We start from the raw sequence: 23,939 nt of genomic DNA, 5'->3' as shown, positions 1-23,939 counted from the left end.
AGGCCAGCCTGGGCTACAAAGTGAGTTCAAGGCCAGCCTGAACTGCATAGTGAAACCTTGTGTCTAAAATGAAAATTAAAAATAAAAAACCCAACAAAACCCAAAGAATGGTAAACCTGAAAGGGTATTGGGTGAGCGTAACAGAAACAGGATATAGGATGAGTCAATAGAAAAAGGAGAAAAAACAGTCAGCTAAAAAGAATCTAGATCTTGCCTAAATAACACAAAAATTTTGATATGAGGGGCACATATAAGAAAACATAAATAGGGGCTGGGGATTTAGCTCAGCGGCAAAAGTGCCTGCCTGGCAAGCGCAAGGTCGTGAGTTCGGTTCCCGGTACCGGAGAAAAACCAAAAAAAAAAAAAAAAAAAGAAAACATAAATAGAACTGTCTACACAAGGCACTACAGTTTGGATGTAGCTTGTCCCTAATTAAAACTTAAGTTTAGGCTTGGTCTCCAATGGGATGGTGTTGAGAGGTTGGAGGTTTTCAAGAGATGTTTGAGCCCAAACTGGTCTACCCTTTTCAAGGTGTGAATGTTTTTCTTGTAGAAATGGGTTAGCTACTGTGGAAGTTCATCTCCCTTCTCCTCTCCTGCACATACATACTGCCATAACATCAGAAGGTCTTAACCAGAAGCCAAGTAGATGCTGAGACTATGCTCTTGGACTTCCAGAATTGTGAGCCAAATTAACCTTTTTCATTGTAAATCACTCAGTCTTACGTCTTCCATATGGCAATGGAAAATAAAGGCCAATGCAAAAACAGTACCAAGCAATATAGATAAAACGCAATGAACAGAGAAAGGCAATCAGGGTCATGAGTATAAATCCAAAAAGATTAAAGTAATTTAAATTATACATGTTCTGTATAATCCTTAACAGCAGAACCAAAATGAGTAGATAACAGAACAACCACTTCAGTTGTTAGAGACTGTCTTTGTACTGACCAAACCTAATAGTATAAAAATTGTATGTAAAACCTTTGTTTTATTTAGGAGGCTAGACAGGGTTATAATCTCTAAAATTCTATAATTAGGATAAAAGTTTTATCAGCTTATTTCAAAGAGGCACAGGATAAATCTGATGATAGAAGCCATAGCCTACAAAGGATATGTTTTCAATCTGATAACTAAAATCAGAGAAAGAAAATAACCAGTTCTCAGAGAAAAAAAAAGAGCAAGAATACAAAGAGAATAACAAAAGAATAGCGGGGATTATTTAATACATCCTTTTGTAAATAAAGTAACGAGATGATAAAGAGGGGTTTAAGAAACCATTTCACTGAATATAGGACTCATGATTTTATCAATCATATACAAGGGCAATCTCTATCTCTTCCTCTATCTAAAGACTGTATTTCTGCAAAGGAATTCAGTGACTTTTTAAAAACTGTTGGCTACTTTTTGGTAAGCAACCTCAAATCAATTTTTTCCCAAATTTGATCTGCACATGAGGTTTTGTTAAAACTGATAAATGCTATATAAATTCAGATTAATACAAGGTGGGTGGAAGAACTAGTGGTAGGGCATTAAAGCATGAAACTTTAAAGCAGTTCCCAATAAAAAAAAAACTGGTTGAATTTAGGAGTGTGAATATACATGCTTGAAAGTGCAATGTACAATTCTATTATTTTCTCACACTGAAGTAGAATCTAATTAAATCAACTTGAGATGGGTTTAAGTGCAAAGGTCCCAGTTCACGTGGGATTAGATAACAAAAATATGGACTACAGCTTTGCATTTATTACTGAAATGAAAAGGATATAAATTGTTAGGGAAGGTACAGATTCAGTAAAAAAAAACAAAAAAACCTCACTATATACTATTTAGATTTTCCATTAGATGAAGTATTAGGGGAGGGAAAAGAATCCTTTTCTTAAGACAGGGTCTCATGATGCAGTCCAGATTGGCCTTGAACCCACTACAGAGCCTAGGCTGGCCTTGAACTTGCAGCCATCCTCCTGCCTCAGCCTCCCGAGTGCTGGGATTACAGGCGTGTGCAACCATGTCCTGTAAGAGAATCTTTTTAAGTCATAAATTAAAAAATTAAAGTTAAGCAACCAATTTGCGATGATCTTTCTACACTACGAACACATAACAAAAGTAGCCTATAAAATTCCTATGCGGTCTTCAATTATAATTTTGTGCCCCTTTACAAAACAATTTTTAAAACTATTTTCACTACATAACAAAATATCAGATATATTTCTATAGATATTTATTTCCATGTAAAATATTTACATTCATATATTATGCTTACATAACATCCTAACATGTAGGATTAGTATAATTTTATACTCACAAGAGTTTTTGTATGTTAATTTTGTAATTGGATTAGAACACATTTAGCAGTTATTTGTTTAAAGTTACAGAATAATAGTAGGGAGGTTTGCGGATTAAAGCAAATGATCTTACCTAAGTAGAATAACACTGGAAGGCTATCCATATTTTATTTTATTGTATATTAGAAACTCATTTTTTAAAAAAGTTTTGTTTTATTAGTATATGTCTGCAATACATGAAGTATTGGAAATTCATGTACATAACACATCTTGATTCTTTCTTATTCCTATTCTACTTCTTTCCCTGTCTCTAGATTCTCTTTCCATGTTTTCATTATCGTTACTATTTTTAGTTCATGTTTATGAAATACTGTATAGTGTTTACATTTATTGTGGGTATTTGATACGCATACAAGACACATTGTAAATCTTTTTACCTCCCCTCCCTTCACCCTCACAATATTTTTGAGAATACTTAGTACAATATTTTAAAAGTATAAGTCTCTAATCCCAGCACTCTGGGAGGCTGCAGTAGGACTGGGTCCACCCTGGGCAATTTAGACTTAGGGAGGAGACCCTATCTCAAAATAAAAGTAACAAAAGGGGCTGGGAATGTAGCTCAGTGTGAAGCCCTTCGGTTTTAATCCCCAGTACCATAAGGGAAAAAAAAAATAAATGATTTACATGCTGATAAGATAGAGAAAATAAGTTACATTATCAAATCTGTCTTTAAAATTCTAACAATAGAAATGCATTTTAGAAAATAAAGTGGCTTCTGATAGCTATGACACTTTTAACAATTCAAAGTGAATGTAACCATTTAAAATCGTTACATTCTTTCTATATTTTTGAATATCTGACAGTTTAATTTATAGACTGTTAGGTCTTTATAAAAATTCTAATAATTTATCATTCATATCCTTGATAATTTTGAAGGTTAATTATTCTGGAGTCAATGATCTATAATTCCTTTTAAAAGCAGATTCTTACAAAAGAATCACTTCTATTTTCACTGACCTAACAATAATAACTTTATAGGCTGAAGACTGGTTTGAAACAAACTAGCTTAATTGCCTGGGAATTAGATGGGAAGCCCCCATTGGCACTCACTGGTCCTGTGGAACCAATTTGTGACCCTGGCTACCTGCTGGATGGACAGGAAGATGCATGCTGGGATTTGCATGGCTACAAGGCAGACATGTCAAAAGTACTGACGAACTTGCCAAGTTACGCTGCCTATAACATCAATGGTCTAGAAGTGTGTTTCAATTGGTATGATCATTTGGCTTCTATCTTTGTCCCTTCCCTAGGGTTAGAGGATGTCATGCAATACATCCAAACCTTAACTAACTATACTCAGTGGGTCTCTCTCTATCCTGAATGAAGAAGTAAAATTAATGAGGCAAGCCATCGTCCAAATCAGATGACATTAGACATTCTAACAGCAGCACAAGGGCGTATATGTGCAATTATAAAAACTGAATGCTGTGTGTATGTTCCTGATCCTTCTGCTAATGTCTCAAGAGCTGTTCAAGATATTAGACAGCAGGTCAATGACATGTCAGATTCTGAATTCCCTGGACCTTCTCCTTATCCTCTTTAGGGAAAGCTATTATTGGCTCCTCCTGGTGGAAAACCTTGTTGGCTATATTCATAATTATCCTCTTGACTGTATTATTTTGCCCGTGAATACAACTGTTTCTGTGGCCTTGTCTCCTTCAGACTTAAAGCTGTACGTCTACCCAAGACAAGAACACTTAGCATCTACTGAAGGTCTTTAAACAGTCCCTCTGTGGAGTATATCTGAGTGCTGATCACAACTATGACCCTCTTCAGCTGGAATTAGCCAGATCTATCTTTGACCTTGCCCCCTCATGGCAGTTAGGGATACTTCTTCCGAGGGGAATTATTATAGATAGCTAAGTTAGGTAGAAATACTGTAGGCAATCAGACAAGGCTGAGCACTGCAGAGATCAATGCAGAAGACAACTATGGCTGGAGGCATATTCACTGAAGGCCAGGCTTCAAGGAAAAGAATTACTCATCAATATACTTCCCCTAGGGATGAACAGCAGTGACTGATATTCTAAGTAGGCATCAATCACCTTGGGATGGAGGACCAAACCTCCTTAAACCACCTCTTCCAGGAAAGTCCTTGTCTGTCCCATCTGCCCTTGCTACTTGACTTGCTTCCCAGTTTGATTCCCATTTAATCAATATTACCCAAGCAACTATACTTGTTGTAATCTTATTGGCTGATCATAGTTTTGTCCCACCTCACACCCATCCTATGATTTTCCCTTGGGTCAATGTTACCTAAGTGACTATACTTGTAATCTTATTCATTGGTTACACTTCTGTCCCACCTTAAGCCTGCCTTACCTCATGGCTTTGCTCAATAAAACACCCTTGAGAAGCAGGGTTGGTGGGCAACCCAGTTTCTGGGACACCTTCTGTCCCTCTCAGACAGAACTTTTTTTCTCTGAATAAATTCTTCCTACTATTAAAAAAACAAAGTCAGATCCTTTTCTGAAGGTCAGAGGTAGAAATAGATTTTTAGATCAAATATTCTAGGCTTGAACAAATCCATTCAATTGATAAAACTGATACAATCCTAGAAAAGCTAAACGAGAAAGTTTATTTCTCATATATTAAGAGAAACAAATCTCTTTTGATTCAAAACTAGAAAATGACTAAAATTATATATTCTTGGGATACTACATATATTGACTTGTAAGTTCAGCTGCATCAATCTTGAGTCAAGACAGCACTGCATCTAAGTAACAAAGGGGGCTTCACACCTGGACCAATGTGTCAATTTCATCACAACCATCAAGAAAACAATTGAGCTTTAAGAAAGCTTTACAGCTATTATGTTGCATCATCTTTAAATTTCAAATTATCACAACTCTTAAAAAGTCAACTATTGTAACTTTGATTCCTACCATGCTGGTATTAAGACAATCATATCTTCCTTCACAGTTTAAAAGACAGTAACTTACCCTGTCATGAAGAGTCCAGCCAACATACTTTAGGTAACTGTCATTTAGGAAGGCATCACTATACATTTTCATCCACACTCCAATCTCTTCAATACAAATGGCTCTAATCTCAGCAATAGCATCACTTGTTGGGCGGTGGGGAGAACAAAAACCTCTGATTAATATCCAAAGCTTGAAAGTAAGAATAAATAACAACAAATATAAATAACAGCAAGAATAAATATTATTTCTTGTTCCATTTTTAAGGTAGGATCTCGCTGTGTACCTTGAACTCACAATCATCCTGCCTTTGCCTTCCAAGGCCTGGGATAAATGATACTTCTAATGTGTGTGTGTGCGTGTGTGTGTCTCTCTCTCTCTCTATATATATATACATATGCACACTCTTAAAGTCCTACAATTTGAATATCTTGCTTTGTTTTCATAAAATAAACACTATCAACATCACAATGACAAAAATTATTTTTACTCAACTGCTCTATTATTTTCAATGGGGCATGCAGTGACATTTGGAATTTTCCGAGAGCCTGGGCCATTATGGAGCCGACAAATATGTCAAATCTGAGAAAACCAGAGTATCCATATCCAAGTACAGAATAATATAGAGCTCAAGATTATTTCTCTGAAGAACTGTTTATAAGTGAGCTTAGTCAATGAATCAAAAGAAAATAATTTTTCTCTCCAGGATACAAATCAGATGTACCCCTATGAAGAAAAAATCATGCAGACACCAGTATTATTTGAGAATGTAAAATAGTTTACAAAATCTAAAATACTGAAGTCATTTGTTGGCACTTTATGGATATATAGTTTACTTTTTACTTGTATAGAATAAAGTTTATTACTTCATTATGGTCATGAGTCTTTTATCTTTTTTTTTTTAGGCTGAGGAATAGGAAAAATAATCTACTTTTACTAAAATTGGAATAATCTTGCTAACTGTTCTCTGAAGTGGTGACAGAATAACCTCAAATGTCAGGATTTTGGCTCCCTGCCCAGACAGCTCTTCGCCTCACTATAAGCATCTCATGCAGTCCTACTCTTAAGATCTCTGAATCATGATCAAATATAATGCTGATACTTTTACTTCATCTTTCATGAAGTTATTAGCCCTAATTTTTTAAAACACATGTTAAATTTTAAGTAATTTTTAACTCTCCATTTTACTAGGCAATAATCTTGTCAGTTTAGCTGAAATTTTATTACTAAGGCACTTTTGTTTCTCTTTGGTGACAAAACGAGTGTTGGAATTCTGGTATTTCAGACCCTGCTCTTATAACTCAATTTCTTCTATTCTCCTATAATTGCTTTAACATAAAAGCCACACTGCTGACTACAATATTTAGTTTTTCTACTTTCTGATTGTATTTATTTCTCATAAAGGGGTTGTGCAGTATAGGGTTAACAGTCCAGGATCTGCAGCAAGGCATCATGAATTCAAATATTGGTTCTGCTGTTTACTAGACATGACCATATGCATGACCGTAGGCATACTTTTTTCTTTCTTATGTTTCCTTACCTGTAAAATAGTGGTAATAACAGGACCTAGCTTACAGAGATACTGTAGGAATGAAATTACTTAATACAAGTAAAATACTTAGAATTGCAAGTGGCACCTACTAAGTTTACCATAAATGTTAGCTTCTACAAACTCTGAGTTTTACCAATCTAGACATAGATATTATAGTACATAGATTTATAATAACTATGAGATGATGTTCCTAGATCTTTTTAATATAAACATTAAGGGCTCTAGGATATTTTCTTAATATATAAATTTTTAGACATAATACTATAGAAACAAAAGAATGAATAACTGTGTGTCCACTGCTCAGCTAAAGAGTAAAATGTTAAGGAGAAAATTTCCTATATACTTCTTGTCATTTCATCTCCATCCCTAAGAGCAAACAACTATCTTTGATTTAGGAGAATTCCTATGTTAGTTGTTTTAAATTTGTAAGTATTGCTTTATACAATTTGCAAGTTTACATAAAGATCCTGAAGGTATACTTCTCCAATTTATTTTTTTCACAAACCATTTTGCAATTTAATTATACTGAGTGGTATGGCTTTAATATACTATTTTAAACATATTCAGTGTTCATTTGTATGAATATATTACAAATTATTTATACACTATCTCACTCTGAGCATTTAGGTTGTTTCTAAATTTCTGCTTTTATTATTAATGATGTCAATAACAACACTGGACATGTTTCCTTGTGTGTATGCATGAGTTTGTCTAGAGCAGTGTTTTTCAAGCAGTGTATTACTACCCATTAGCACATTATGAAACAGTGAGTAGCAACAATTACATTAACATACAAAGGAAAAAAAAACATGAAAGTGCTCTACTTGTTTGTTGTGGTTAAGATCTTAAGTGCTGCCCCTAAGGGCTATATGCTAGAGGCATAGTCAATAGCCTGTGGCAGTTTAGGAGGTATTAGCTACTGGAAGGACATTAGGTCACTGAGGAATGTCTGAAAGGGTATACTGGTATCCCAGCCTTTTCCTCCTTTTCCCTATCCCAACTGTCATGAGGTCAACAATTCCTTTACTACATACTCCCCCCTCATGATGTACTGCCCTACCACACGTCAAAGGCAACAATGTCAAAGGAACACGGAAAGAAAACTCTGAACTTGTGAAACAAAACAAGGCTTTCCTTCTTTTAAGCTATTTGTTCGAAAATTATTTGTGATGGACATTTGATTAATGTGCGGAGTAGTCTCCTTTGAGATTACTGTGTACTCAGTGTAGAATGTAGTCAGTACACATATCTGTTAGACTGTGTTTTTTTATACCTAGAAGTGAAATTACCGGATGAGAGGAAATCTACATCTTCAACTTTATCATATACTTAAAAATTTCTTAATCAGTGCTTCGCATCCTTGTTAGATGCTTGTTTTAATCCTGTTTGATACAGATTTCCATTTCTACATGCTGCAGGCTTATATATTTTATTGTATATGGGACTGTATAAATATAAACAAATGGTAATAGAAGAAAATCCTTCTCCTAAAACGAAATACCAAAAGCACTCATTTTAGCTCTGTCACTACTACCAAGTAGTAAAGTCCACTAGACTATTTTGCTGTACTACCCTTGTCAAAGTCAATTCCTAGTTGGACAAGATAGTGCACACTGGCAATACCAGCTATTCAGTCTGAAGCAGAAGATTACAAGTTGGAGGCCAGCCTGGGCAACTATGAGACCCTGTCTCAAAATAAAAAGGACTATGGATGCAGCTCAGGACCAGAGCACCTGTCTAGCATTTAAATGGTCCTGGATTCAAACCCAAGTACTGCAAAACAAAGCAACACAAAGCAAAGCAGCTCAACAGAGCCTAACAATACCAAAAAAATCAGGCTGTTTCTTTACTGCACAACTTCATGGAAGTGAAATGAGAATGAAATTGGTAAATACAGTATAATAATTAAAATCACAATGACCACTAAGTATTACAACAGCACATTCTTCTGTCATACAGGGTAATGCAAAAAATTATCAATGATACTAAGATTGTGGTTGATTATTCTCACAGGCCAGACAATATAAAGGCTTAGCCTCATTTCAACAGGGAAATCCTAAAATCTTTTTTCACAGCTACCTCTATGTCGACATCTAATTTCCAAGTGTCCACACCCTTGGCAGTGGTAGGGATTGAACCTAAGAACTATGAGCTACAGTATATCCCCAGCCTATAACGACATTTCTGTCTCTCCTACTAAACTCCTAAACAACTTATTCCTTAGAACATAGTTTATCTATATGCACTGACATATTTTGATAGAACCAGTCTTCTAGGAATCCCAGTTCTAGTCATATCAGAAGCCAGTCTGATCTTTTTTACTTTCATTTAAAAAATAACCTTCTCCACATTAATCATTTTCTACATATGACCACATCATATAAACACAAACTAGAGATTAAAATTAAAACTCTTTATGGTGGTTTTAAAGTATATCTACAAATTCTTCATTAATACTCCCTTTAGTGGAAACAATATTCCTTTTTCGTGAGTGTACTAAGTAGCTTTTCTTTGATGAATATAAAGTGGCCAAAATGATAAAATAACTTTTTTCCCACTGGCCCTTAGTAGATTTATTTTTATGGTAATTATTTTTCCTTTATTATTACTGCCCATTAATTTTAAAAAATACTGGCTTCAATGCATATATTTTGATCATATTCAACCCCCATTCCTCTCTCTTCTATTCCCCTTTCCCTCCTCATTCCTCTTGTCTAACAACAGTCTCCCTTCTATTTCCACATTTATCTTTTTAGATTGCATTTTTCTGAGTCTGGCTTATTTTGCTCAACATAGTGATCTCTGATTCCAATAATGAAATGACTTGTGGACAGGTCAATAAGACATTGTGCTTTCACTTTGTCAGCTCGTCGATCACTCTTTCGGGGAAAAAACCATCTGCCATGTTTTGATGTCACTCAGGGTACCCTATGAAGGCTCCAAGGTATGAGTAACTGTGCTCACATTAGTAAAACATTGTGGAATCAGATCCTTCAACCCTAGTCAAGCCCTTAGATGACTGCAGTCTCAAGAAATGTCTTAGTTGTGATCTTTTAAGAATTAAATTTATTTTTTTAAACTCATACTCCAAAATGGTACATTTTAATGGGAAAACATGAGATATCAAACATTTACGCATTGTATAATATTTATATAAGGTTAAATATATCTACCTCCTTAAACATTTATCTTTCTTTATGGTGAAAAATTTCACATCTTTTCTTCCAGCTTTCAAAATGTACCGAACAATATTGTTGCTTATAGTTATACTATGTACAATATTGACAGTAATGTCGTAAGAGATGTAAGCCAGCACCACCTAGCTGAATCACTCATGAATTCCTTACCAAAGACATTGACATAACAAATGTTTGATACTTGTTTTCCAAGTTTTGGACTAATTTGTTATACGGTAAAAATAACTGGTACTTGTTTTTATTAAGAACCCTTTTCAATGTAATCATAACCATTTGTGGGGCTGGGGATTTAGCTCAGTGGCACAGCGCCTGCCTGGAAAGCGTGAGGTCGTGAGTTCAATTCCCAGTACCGGAAACAAAACAAAACAAAACAAAAACAAAAACAAAAACCATTTGTTATCTTGTCTGGTCCATGGACTAGTTCTCCCTTACTTCCAAGCATGTCAGAACCTACATGATTGTGGCAAACCTATATAGCTACGTACCTGCAATTCTACTCTCATTACCTACACTGACTATTCTTTCAGTTTCCAGTAACTTCTCAGCTCTTTCATGATTCTTGTCCTATGTTCCTATGACAATTCATTGATTTCTTGCTCTGTAGGAAATAACATTAAGTAGAGGGGGTGTGAAATAGAAGTGTAATATGTTTCTAAATATTCTCCAACAATTATAATACATCTTTTTCACATACATGAAAGTCCTTAAAACTCTTGATTTTCACATTAAATTTATTTTTAAATGCCTAATCTCTATTTTCAATGTGCCCATCTCATTTAGAAAAATAATGTTTAGCTGAAGCATCTGGTGTCTTCCAAAGCAAAGATTAAAGTAGAGGCAAAATAAGACTAGAAAAAAGGTATAAAAACAATCATAAAATAGACCCATCTTATATCATTTTAGTATGGGGGTGTTGAAATGAACAGCCAAATACAAAGCAGAGACATGCTTGGGAATTTAAGAAGAAAAACAACTGGAAAAGAATAATTCTGAAGCAATTATATTAATTCTTTGTTATAACAATTTTATAGCAATGATCATATTTATTTCTATGAAAAACTTCCCCAATTTATTGACTGTCACAATACTGGGGAGAGGAACATGACCCTTTAATATCTTGGCTGTAGATTACTTTTTAGGCAGATGGAAATTTTCTGCTTACAACAAAATGAATTTTAACTTTGGTGGACTTTAATTAAATGTTTCTTGTAATATCCCTGTAAATGCTTTTCCAGTAACGATGTAAACTAGATAAATATAACTACAATACAAGTTTCAGGAAAAATTCTTGGCTAATATTCCTATTTACAATTACTAGTCCTGTACAAGGAATCTCAACAGAGCTTTAGAATAAGAAATAATGATAAAGGCTATTAAAGGTTAAGATATAAACCCTAGCATACAATGAATTTATGTCTCAATCAGTTCTGTAAGGCCTCAGTGAAAAACAATTAATATATTTTGAAAAGACCAACTACAGAGAATTTTAAAAAATCAAATAGCCTAAGGAGAACAGCTGACTTACTGAAAAACCATACTGTAATCTTCATTAGTCTGTGAAAAAAACTTGAGACTAGAAACAGTGACTTACAGCAAGATGATTGAAATCAATATTAATTTAATAGAGTGTTGAACATTACTAAAGGGCATTACAAGGAACACAGAAGCATATAAAGTGATGAAGGGTAGCAAAGGGTGGTCAATAAAGGCTTATGAGAGGTGCTAATCAGCAAAGTGTTCACCAGAAGAGCTGAAAATTGTCCTGTTTGCTAATGAAATCCAGTTCATTCTTATTTTAGGCTAACCAGAGATTTTTAAAATGCATTAACACTGTAATAGGATTAGGATGGGGATGTAGCTCAGTGGTAGAGTGCTTGCCTAGGAAGCACAAAGTGCTGAGTTTGATCCTAAATACTGCAAAAAACAAACAATGACAAAATAACAAAAAATAGGTTTATAAAATTGAAACTTTTTGATCTCATTTTTGTTGCATTACTGATTAGAAAAATCAGTGACAAAAACAGAAAATATTACATCACTGAGTCTCACACAAAAAATGACATGGTCATCTCATACTATTATTCCATAATATTTGACTACTGAAATAGGTGGGGTGGTGCAAACTTATAATCCCAGCACTCAGGAGGCGAGGCAGGAGGATCACCACAAATTTGAGGCCAGCCTAGGCTACTTGGTGAGTTCAAGGGCACCTGAACTACATAGTTTAACCCTCTCTCAAAAACAAAACAAAAATTTCATTATTCACAAAATTTTTGGCATAAGACCAGAGATTTTTAAAATGCATTAACACTGTAATAGGATTAGGATGGTGATGTAGCTCAGTGGTGGAGTCAAGGCCCAGGATTCAATCTCCAATACCCAACCCCACAAGATATATTAACTTTCAAAGACAGGTATCTTCTAATTTTCCTTTTAATTCTTTTTCGAGCCTAACTGCTCCTGCTAATGTTTCAAGTACTATGTTGAACAGGAGTAATGGTACTGGACATCCTTATGTTGTTCCTGATTTTAGAGGGAAAGCTTTCAGTTTTCCCCATTTGGTCTGATTTTTGCAGTAGGTTTGTCATAAATGGTTTTATCAAATTGAGGTAAGGTCTTTCTAAGCCTATTTTCTTCAGTGTTTTTATCATGAGCAGATGTTGGATTTTGTTAAAGGCCTTTTTTGTACCTATTGAGATGATCATATGATTTTTGTCCTTGCTTCTGTTCATGTGATATGTTACAATCAATCATTTGTGCATGCTGAACCATCCTTGCAGGAATATAGGCAGAGCCAGGATATAGCCTAGAACTGAGGAGGAGGAGCTGGGAATTTAGAAATGTCAAGGCAACTGGAGCATACAAGGTACAATATTAAATGGGAAGGCTGCACAAAAAGAGTAAGCTCTGGAGATCTGAACAAGAGCTCTACTGAATCCTTAGACAAATGCTAAACAGTATGCATATGTGAAGAAATTCACTTACGATAGAGAAAGAATGGAAGAACCAGAGAGAATAATCTATGGAGCAAAGGGCTGGAATTAGTTTTCTTTCCAATAAAGGTGGAAATGCCTCATTAAACAAACAGTTTTGAGTGGAATACAAATAATATTTTCTGAGCATTAGAAGAAAATTGATCCTAAATGCCATTCTGGTCCACTTAACAAATCTTTAAAACAAGTCTTGGAAAGATTAAACATAATTGCACCCCACAAAACAGAAAAGTAGAATACTTGTAAGATCTAGCATCAATAAAAAACTATCACACATGAAGAACAGGCAAATGATCTATATATGAGGAGAAAAATCTATTCACACAGAGAGAAAGAATATACATATTGTACAACTAATAAAAGAAAATAAAAATAATTGTTATGACAAAGTGCATATGCTCAAGAAACTACAGGGAAGCACAGCATATTAAGAAGGGACACAACAGATAAAAGAAACATGAAGAAAATGACTCTGATGAACATCATATCAAAGGGAGAAACCTAAATGGTAGTAAAAACAAAAAGATAAATTAACTAGAAAGGATGCAAGAAAAGAATGACAGCAGACTTCTTTTTAGGTAGCAATGAGGGAAATTAGACAATGGACTAATTTCATTAAAAACAAGACCAAAACCTAAATACCCAAAATGTTAACACATCTTTCCATCAAAGGCAAATTCTTTTGGAAAAAAAGGTAAGGCCATGGTAGACAAAAGTGGTTGGAAAATTCTCTCCAGTCATTTGAGGGGTAGAACAACAGGTTACAGATGTATCTAAGTGATAGAGCACTTGTCTGGCATATGTGAGGACCTGGGTCCAAAGCCCAGCACTGAAGGACAAAAGTAGTAATTTTGGTTTTCTGGGAATAAATTTTAAAACTTTCCTCTGGTTCTTTTTGTTTTGTTTTGTAGTACTGGGGATTGAATCCAGAGCCTTGTGCATACTAGGCAAGCACTGTAGAACTATGCCATGCCTGTAGCAACTAAAGACAAAGATATAATCAAAGAATTAAAGGGAAGCATATATGAAGAGTTAAGTGAGAACATGATAAAAACAACTTACCCAGCAATGTCTACTTTTTCTTAGTTGGGGGTGGAATGGGGTTCTGAGCAATGAATTCTGACTTTACACATGATATGTAAGTGGTCTACCAAAGATAATACATTTGAGTGGAATACAAATAATATTTTCTGAGTATTGGAAGAAAATTGATCTTAAATGCTGTTCTGGTCCATTTAACAAATCTTTGAAACCAGTCTTGAAAAGATTAAACACAATTACACCCCACAAAAGAGAAGGGTAGAATACTTGTAAGAAAAGTGATCTTAAATGCTGTTCTGGTCCACTTAACGAATCTTTGAGGCCTACCTTATATTTTTCTGATTTTTATTTTGAGAAAGGGTCTCACTATGTTGTACAGGTTTTACTTGATCTTCCTAAGTACTTGTGAATAAAGGAATAAGTTAAATATGTATACTGGTTTACATGTGTAAGTCACTATGCCCAGCTACTTTCACCACTTTTATTCAATGCAGTACAGTAGTACAAGTCCTAGCCTGGGTGATCAGGCAAGAGAAAGAAATACAGAGCATCCAAATTGGAAAAAAAGTTGTTGCATTACCATAGTTTGAAGATGACATGATCTTATAGAGAGAAAATGTCAAAATTCTACCAGCAAATGATTACAACTAACAACATTGTAGTAAAAAAATATTAATGAAGACATAAGGGTAAGCAGATTTCATGAACAAAAACCAAACTGCTTGGGAACTTAAAAGAATCAACAATTGGGATCTCATCTTATTGAAAAGATTCTGCACGTCAAAAGAAATCACCAACAGAGTAAAAAGAAAACCCATGCATTGTGAAAAATTTTAGCCAACTGTCCCTCAGACAAAGGACTTCTACCTAGAACATACAAAGAATTAAAAAAAAAAAAAAATCACACCCCCAAAATTCAAAGAACCAAACCAAAAATGGTCACCCGAGATGAATACATAATTCTCAGATGAAGAAATACAAATAAATATATGAAAAAATGTCCAATATCATTGTTCATTTGAGAAATGCAAATTAGAACAACACTAAGATTCCATCTCACCCCAGAAAAAATGGCGATCATCAAGAAAACAACCAATAACAAATGCTGGAGGGGCTGTAGGGAAAAAGGAATGCTCTTCCATATTGGTGGGAGTGTAGACTGGTACAACCACTGTGGAAAACAGTGTGGAGATTCCTCAAAAAACTAGGATTGGAGGTCCCATTTGACCCAGCTTTCTCCTTCTGGGTATTTCCCCAGAAGAACTGGAAACATCATACCACAGTGATATATGTGCACCTATGTTTACAGGAGCACAATTTGTCATAGTTAAATCTTGCAAATAACCCAAATCCCCATCAACCAAGGAATGGTTAAAAAAAGATAAGGTATTTTTATACAATGGAGTGTTACTCAGCTATAAAGAAAGATAAACTTACGGCTTTCATAGGTAAATGTATGCAACTAGAAACTATCCTCATAAGTGAAATAAATCAGACCCACATGTTTAAGTATCATATTGTCTCTGTGATGGTTGATATACTGTGTCGACTTGAGGAGTCTACAGGATTAATTAAGTGATTCAGCAGTTCTACATCCTGTTGGGGGAAAAGGACACATACCGCTCTAGGATGTTGTTCATTGTGTCAACCTGAGAAGTTTAGAAGGTTAACTAACTGACTCAGCAGGGAGCTAGGGTCCTTATTTTGTATTTATCCAAAGCCTGTGCAAGAGGAGGGCTCTCAGATGGTGTGGGTGTAAAGGACCACCCTCCTCAGGGCGGGTAGGCTGCATACAATATGAAACCTCCACCAAGGAGGTTTCATATTGTAAGCTAAATAAACCTTTTCTTGTAAGCTAAATAAACCTTTTATTGTAAGCTAAATAAACCTTTTCAGAACAGCATTTAAGATCACTTAAGATCATTTAAGATCAAGGAGGTTTCATATTGTAAGCTAAATAAACCTTTTCTTCCTCAGTTTTGGGTACTGGGTATTTTGTCTCAGCAATGAGAGAAACACAACCAAGACAGTCTCCCTACTGTAAGAAACTGAAAGAGTAAATAAAATCTGAAAGGTACAACAGATATTGTGAAAGGGAAGGAAACTGCTAGGGAAAGGAGAAAAGAAAGAAGGGAAAACATTATATATATATAAACACACACACACACACACACACACACACGATTACTAAGATAACTATACTACTAATTTCTACTGGTTTATTGTAAGAGGAGTTAATGCTTAATTTTTTTGGACCAATTTTACATACTTGGTAATATGAACATCCACTTTCAAGATAACAATATGCAATATAACAACCATTGCTGATTTCATACAATTTGTTTTGAAATTCTGTATCATTTTTAATGTTTTTTTCTTATTTTTTTATTCTCCTTAAAATAAAGAAAAAGATAAAAAGAAAAACACATAGCTGGGTATGGTGGTGCATGCCTACAGTCCTAGCCCTTGGGAGGCTGAGGCAGGTGGATCTCCATGGGTTCAAGGCCAGGCAGGGTTACAGAGTTCAAAGCTACCCTGTCTCAAAAAACCAAAAACCAATAATAATAATAATAATAATAATAATAACAAATAAAAATATAACCCCCCACCCAAAAATTCAACACATGAAAATCAGTAACAATGCTATATGCTAACAGCAAATTTCATGAAATGAAAACAAAAACTGCAATTCTACTTACAACAGCCGCAAAGACAACATAATATCTAGGAAAAATTTTAACTGAAGAGGTAATGTCTGCAATGCAAACTACAAAATAGTGGGAAAAAACTGAAGACAGAAACAAACAGAAAGGCATGCCATTTTTATGGCTTGTAAGGATCAATATTATTCAACTGTCTGTAAATGTCCACAGTGCCAAAGCAGTCTATACATTCAGTGTAATCCCTATCAAAATATCAACCAATCCTAAAATACCTTGAACATCCAAAGCCATCTTGGGCAAAAGCAACAAAACAGGTTTTACTCTACTACCTAACATCAAATATACTATAAAGGTTAGTAATCAAAACAGCATGAGGTTGGCATGAAAAGACCATCAGATCAATGGTACAGAAAAGAGGCCTACACACAAACACATACATCTATAGTTAAATGGCTTTTTTTTAACTAGTGTTAAGAATAAGCATTGGAGAAAGTACAGTTTTTTTAATAAATTGTGCTGGGAAAACAGAATATCCACATGCAGAAAATGAAAACAAGACCCTTACTGCTTACCTGTTAGAAAAATAACTCTAAATTAAACATAAGCAAAAATACACAAATGTGATTACATCAGACTAAAAAGATTTTGAATAGAAAAAGAACAAACAACAGAATGAAGAGAAGATATAAAAAATGGGGGGAAATATTTCCAAGCTATTTATCACTCAAGGAGCTTAATATCCAAAATATATAAGGAATTCTTCAAAATTCAACAGCAAAAAAAAAAAAAAAATCCAACATAATTAAAACAGGCAAATCTCTAAGACATTTCTCAAAAGACAATGAAATGACCAACTGACAGATGAAAAAAAAGCTCAGCATTGCTAATCATCAGGAAAATGTAAATCAAAAACACAAGGTATTGCCTCACCTGGATAAAAAGAGCTATTACCATAAATAAAACCTAAAGAATAGTAAGTCCTGGCAATGATGTGTAGAAAGAGAACTCTTGCACACTGTTGATAGGAATGTAAATGAGTATAGCCATTATGGAAAATACTATAGAGGTTACATAAAAAATTAAAAAAGAGTTACCTTACTGGATATAAATTCAAAAGAGATTAACTGATATTAAGTATGCCAGGATATGTGTAAATAATATCCAAACAAAGATGAGCTAGAAATGAGGAAAAAAAATTGAAAACTAAGGCCTGTAACTGTTGAAATTTGGTGAAAAACAATCTACAAGAAACTTAACAAAGCCTTAGTTGGATATACACATGGAAACGTAACAGGCAAACTGCTGAAGGTCATACGTATTTTTCTTTATTTAATTTAGTTTAAAGAGATAAGATTGCATATCTTGATAATGGTAATACTGTACTATTGGATAAGGAACAAATATGGATAAAATATATGCAATAATAAAAAAAGGAAAAACAAAACAACAGCTATGTTGGGAAAAATTACATACCTTTGGAAAGTATGTCATGTTTATGAAATAGTTTCTAATAAATTATGATTCATCTTGTATCCTAAGCCCAACCATGAAGAAAATAATTTTCAATAGGATGAAAACATAAGACCTAAATATATGTTATTTAAAGAGATATACTGGCCAGGGATATAGCTCAGTTGCACAGTGCCTGCCTGGCAAGCGTGAGGTTCTGAGTTCAATCCCTGGTACCAAAAAAAAAAAAAGAGATATACTTGTTGCTGTTGGTGTTTTCTGCTACCATGTACGACTGCCACTCTGCCATGAGCCACTCTGCTTTAAGCCAGCAGGTTATGGACTGAAACCTGTACAAACTGTGGGCTAAAGAAACCTTTCTTCCTTTAACTTCTGGTGTTGGGTATTTTTTGTAAACAATGAGAAAAAAGTAACTAAGACATTCCTTAAGGAAAAAAAAAAAAAAAAAAAAAATCAAATTTATTAGCTCTAGCCAGACTGACCAGAGACACTGTAGGAGGGAAAAGGGAATAAAGAGTGGAAAGAAAAGTTGGGAAGGCAAGGGAGAGGAGAAGCAGAAGGTTGGAGAGAACCAATACTATGAACAACTATATGCTGATAGCTGAATATAATTCAGTAAGTTACGCAACTATACTAACTTCTTCTAACACATAACTATCAAAGGTTATTTAGAGAAAGATAACAAGAACAGCCCTCTACCCAAGTAATTTAATTTGTAGTTAGAAAACATTCCTCCAAAGAAAACTCCAAGCTCCAGTGATGGCACCTGAAGAAATAACACCAGTTTACTAACTGTTCCAGAAAATTAGAGAATATACTACAAGATACAAGGCCAGGATTATCCAGGTACCTAAGTAATCACAGATTCATTATCATAAAGTTAAGAGATATATATCTGTCTTGAAGATAAATGAAAAAATTTACAAGACAACTTAAGCAAATCACATCTAATAATATATATTTAAAAATATGTCATGACTATGTATGGTTTGACATGTGAATAACATTTGAAAAATCAACCAACTTATTTCATCACATTCACAGTGTTAGAAAATTACAACATGATCAACAGAAGCAGAAAAGTTATGTACAAAAGTCCAACATACATACCAAATATAACCTTAAAAAAGAGAAAACTTATTCAATATAAACACATGGAATCTATGAAAAACTTATAACCAACCACATACTTAAAGGTGAAAGACACCAATTTTGGTTAACAAAAGCAGCAAGACCAAAACAATAACAAAATAGAGAGTATACACTATATAACTCTATTTTTGTTAACACAAAATATACATAAATCATATAGCTGGTCCATGATGGCTTGAGGATGTTAGAAGAGGACAGTGACAGACAAGAAAGTAGGAAGTAATTACAGAGTGCTATGGAAAACCTTTTAAGGAGGATAGACATTCATTATCTTTTTTGTGCTTTCACAGGTAGTTTTCAAGTCTACAGCCATACCATCATGAACACCCTGATCTCATCAGATATATTTTTAAACTCATCAATATATGCACTTAAATGTGTACTTTGTTTTACATCACTTATATGTTCATGAAGGTGTAAAAAAGAAAAAAAGACTACATGTGAAGTATATCTAAGTTCTTGTCTTTTTTTCAAATAAATACATCAATGAAGGATTATATGTGTAGTTGATGCAAGGAAGATGTACAACTCCAACCACACAATTTATAATTAGAGTAACAGGCTTGGCTCTATTTCAAATGATTTTTTTTTGTGTGTGTGTGGTGCCATGAATTGAACTGAGGACCCTGTGCTTGCCAGGCAGGCACTTATAACACTGAGCTATATCCCCAGCCCTCAAAAGATCTTCTTATACTTTGAGTCAATATTTTTAAGTCTGTTAAAATATCAATGTTTTATACACATACCCACACAAATAATTTGCCTGTTTAAACAACTGATATGGATATTATATACAATTATCAGAAGTGTATGTTTATGATTCTGTGCTTTATGAAATATGCTTGTATAATTAGTATTTTTAAAGTTTTCAGAGTCCACAGAAAGAAAACTGAACTCATTTGCTTTGGAATCTCTCTCTCTCTCTCTCTCTTTCTCTCTCTCTCTCTGTCTCTCTCTCTCTCACACACACACACATACACACACACACACACCTCTGCTAACAGCCTCTGCTTGTTAACTTGTGTATACCTGGAGGTTTGAGTAGAGATATAGTTTTCATTTATCTGCAAGGATTATCCTTTTTTGCCCTCTTTCTACCTACCTTTAACAAGACAGTATCATAGGGCAAGAAGTAGAGCATTTAATTTTTTCAAATGTGAAAATCAGCACTCTCTATTAATGACACATTAATCTAAAAACCACAGTACTATTCTAGCAGTTCAACTCCAACTATATAGGTTGCCGCCAACATTACATATTCTGAGTTTGGAAGAGTGTGGCAGCAGTGCTAGCTGTATCATTTATTCTATACAGCATTTACTTAGCATTTACTGCAAAAACTGCTTTCCAGAAAATAGAACAAAATAAAAATAACAATTAGTAGAGACTTTTATAATTAGCCTGAGCTACAAACAAAGAATAATTTAAGATTAAAAGCATTCTAAATGATTTTTTAAAAATCACTTACCGGTATCTATGAACAAATATACCCTTAAAAATAGAGTTCATCATATTTTCAATTTCATCTTGATTTTCTTGTAGCTGAAACGAAAAAAACAATAAAAATGCAAACTGAAATACTAGTTATTTTATTTGGATGAATGAACAGTTTTCCAATTGTTTTTAGCTTCTGGTTATTCTCATTTTTGAGAATATCAAAATTTGTTATCAATCCTCAGTTTGCAAAGCTGTTTGAAATTACCAAAATATTTCCATTACTTCTTCACCTCTAATCCACTCATTTTGGAATATCTCACTCTGCCTTTTAGACACACACTCTACAATGACTGACAAAGCAGAGCAGTATAAATGTGGCAATATCGTCGAAGTTTCTTTTGGGAAAAGAAGGAATTTTGTATTGCTGCATATACATATTACAGCAAAAGTAAGTATGTCGCTGTATATTACTACAGAAAATTCCAGGACAAACTAGAATAACTACCACATTGAGTACCAATATCAATGTTTTATACACATACCCACACAAATAATTTGCTTTGGAAAATTACTACAGAAAATTTGCTTTGGAAAATTACTACAGAAAATTCCAGGACAAATTTTGTATGAGTGCTTTTTTTGAGTAGAAAATAAATTCAAACTTTTAACTCTGAACAGTAAAGTTCCCAGAAATTTACATATTTGCTGAAATATTTTATTTTCTTCCTGCATTCCACCATTTAGGGGCTTGGACCCTTTTTGTTTTTTGTAAAGCCTTGTAATTTGGGGAATGTGACCTACTTCTTCATAGAGGTTACTGAGATTCAGAGTAATATTTGCATATTATAGATGCAATAGGAAATTTCTGATATATTCACAGGTATGTCAATCAAGAATGATAGCTTAACCACAAAAGAAAAAATCATCCTAAGGAACTTAGGAGAAACTTGTGGAGAAAAGTGGTTTAGAAAATTCCTTCAGACATTCTTTTGTAATGTGCTATTTCAGGTTTTACTGAAATTTTAGAATAGGGATGTTCATCAACTTATGATGTGACTATGTCCTGATAAACCCACTGTAAGTTGAAAACACTGTCGGTCCAAAGTGCATTTAATATATACCTAACCTACCAGATATCATCCCTTGGCCTATCCTACCTTAAATTATACTCAGGATAAATATATGTTTAAAATTGGGCAATCATCTAACACAAAGCCTAACAGAGCACTGAACTCCTTATGAAAGAAATGTGTTTTGCAGACATGATATGATGGAAAACAAAACAAAATATGGAGGGAAAATGCTGGCAATACTGCTGCTGCCCAGAATCAAGCATCAAGAGTGTGTGAGTAGGGTACCAAAAACTCACTAGCCTGGGAAAAGATCAAAATTTAAATTTTAAAGCACTATTTGTACTAAATGTTTAACATGTGCAAATTTGAAAAATTTTAAATCAAACGATCATCTCAGGGACCATATGTACTTTTATGGTAAATCATTCAAATTGTTGCAACTTAAAGTTTCAAAAATTACTTTTTGTGCATTATCATAAAAAACTAATTTCTAAGAAGCATATATTCAGTCAACAGAACTTAATAAAGTCTAGTGCCAATACTTCCTTCCACAGTATGGTATATATCAAGGAGTGCAAAGATGTTTTCAAAACTTTGTATGTTGAACCTTTAACTGCCAAGACCTCAAAATGTGACTTTAGTGGAAAACAGGGTAGTGGCAGATATCACTTATAAAAGTGGAGCCATGGTTTACCCCTAATTCAGTATGACTGGTGTAATAAAAAGAACAAATCTGGATAAGTAAAATTCTTGAAGACATAGTCATTAGCTAGGATTTTCTGAAAAGAATCCCAACTGCACAAGAAATTATATTAAGAATCAACCAGTGGGATTATACCAAATTTAAAAGCTTCTACACAGCAAAGGAAACAACCTAAAAAATAGGAAAAATTTTTTGCCAGCAACTCCTCAGATAATTAATATTTGGAATATATTAAAAATATAGGACTCCCTAAGATAAAAGTCCCAATCAAAAATGGGGAACTGAGAGGAAGAGATACTTTTCAAAGCACCCCTCACAAAGAAGTACAAGTGGCCAATAAGCACATAAAAACAATGTTCAGCATCTTTGGCTTTTAGGGAAATGCAAATCAAAACACACGAGATTCCACTTGACTCTAATAGGAATGACTACTGCAAAACCTCAAAACACAACAAATGTTGGTGAAGCTGTAGTGAAAAAGGAAGTTTTACACATCATTGCTGGGAATGTAAACTAGAACAACTATTTCTACTAGTATGGTGATTCAAAAAACTAAAAATAGAAATTCCATTTGATCCAGCTATACCCCTTTTCAGCATCATTCCAAAAACTCAGAAACATCAATATTATAATGATATATGCATATACCTCTGTTATTCAACACAATTATTAATAGCTAATTTACGGAAGCAGCCTATATGTCCTGCAAGAAATGAATGCATAAATGTGGTACATATAACAAGACAGTATTAGGCATAAAAAATAAGTTGAGTCATTTGTTTAAAAAAAAAAAAAAAAAGATGAATCTTGAGACCATAACACTAGGAGAAATTGATCACAAACAGATGATTAAATATTGTATGGTTTCTCTTAAACAGGCAACTCAAAACATAAATAATTTTAGAGCAAAATAAATGAGATGACAAAAAAACAGGATGTAGTCTTTGTGGAGATGAGATGGGGAAAGCTGGAGGGGAGTGAGATGGGTAGAGAGTTGAAGTGGAATCAAAAATGACTAAGACGCCACATGCATACGTACAGTTGTCCAAGATAAATGTAATTATTATGTATCACAAACATATATCCATTAAAAAAAGAGATGAGTCTATCTTTTTCATACCACACAGGAAGAACAAGCTGTCAAGTCTGTATTTATACTGGCACAAGCCAAGGAACCAGAAGCAAGGAGAGAATGCTAGAACGGACTGTATCTAGCACCTTTAGAGGGAGTATGACCCTGCCAACACCTTGACTTCATACTGCTAGTCTCTAAAACTGTGAAACAATAAATTTCTTTAGTTTCAGGAACTCATTTTGCTACAGAAGCATTATAAAACTTACAGTATACAGGTGACAGGTTTCTGTCACATGTTATAAGGCACTGTTCCTATAT

General features: G+C 34.1%; 1 protein-coding gene across 1 annotated transcript in view; it reads right to left on the bottom strand.

Moving 5' to 3' along the window:
- Stag1 (stromal antigen 1) overlaps positions 1 to 23,939 on the bottom strand; it is a gene marked incomplete in the record, with an annotated part of 394,726 nt that overhangs the window by 150,270 nt on the left and 220,517 nt on the right. The window contains 2 exon segments of the mRNA XM_013505748.1: positions 5,287 to 5,410; positions 20,802 to 20,875. Coding sequence (XP_013361202.1) covers positions 5,287 to 5,410; positions 20,802 to 20,875 — 198 coding nt within the window.

The sequence above is a fragment of the Chinchilla lanigera genome, unplaced genomic scaffold, assembly GCF_000276665.1.
Source record: "Chinchilla lanigera isolate Chin_1 unplaced genomic scaffold, ChiLan1.0 scaffold00100, whole genome shotgun sequence".
Lineage (NCBI taxonomy): Eukaryota > Metazoa > Chordata > Mammalia > Rodentia > Chinchillidae > Chinchilla > Chinchilla lanigera.
The sequence above is the reverse complement of the archived record's forward strand: the minus strand, read 5'-3'. Positions and strand labels throughout refer to the sequence as shown.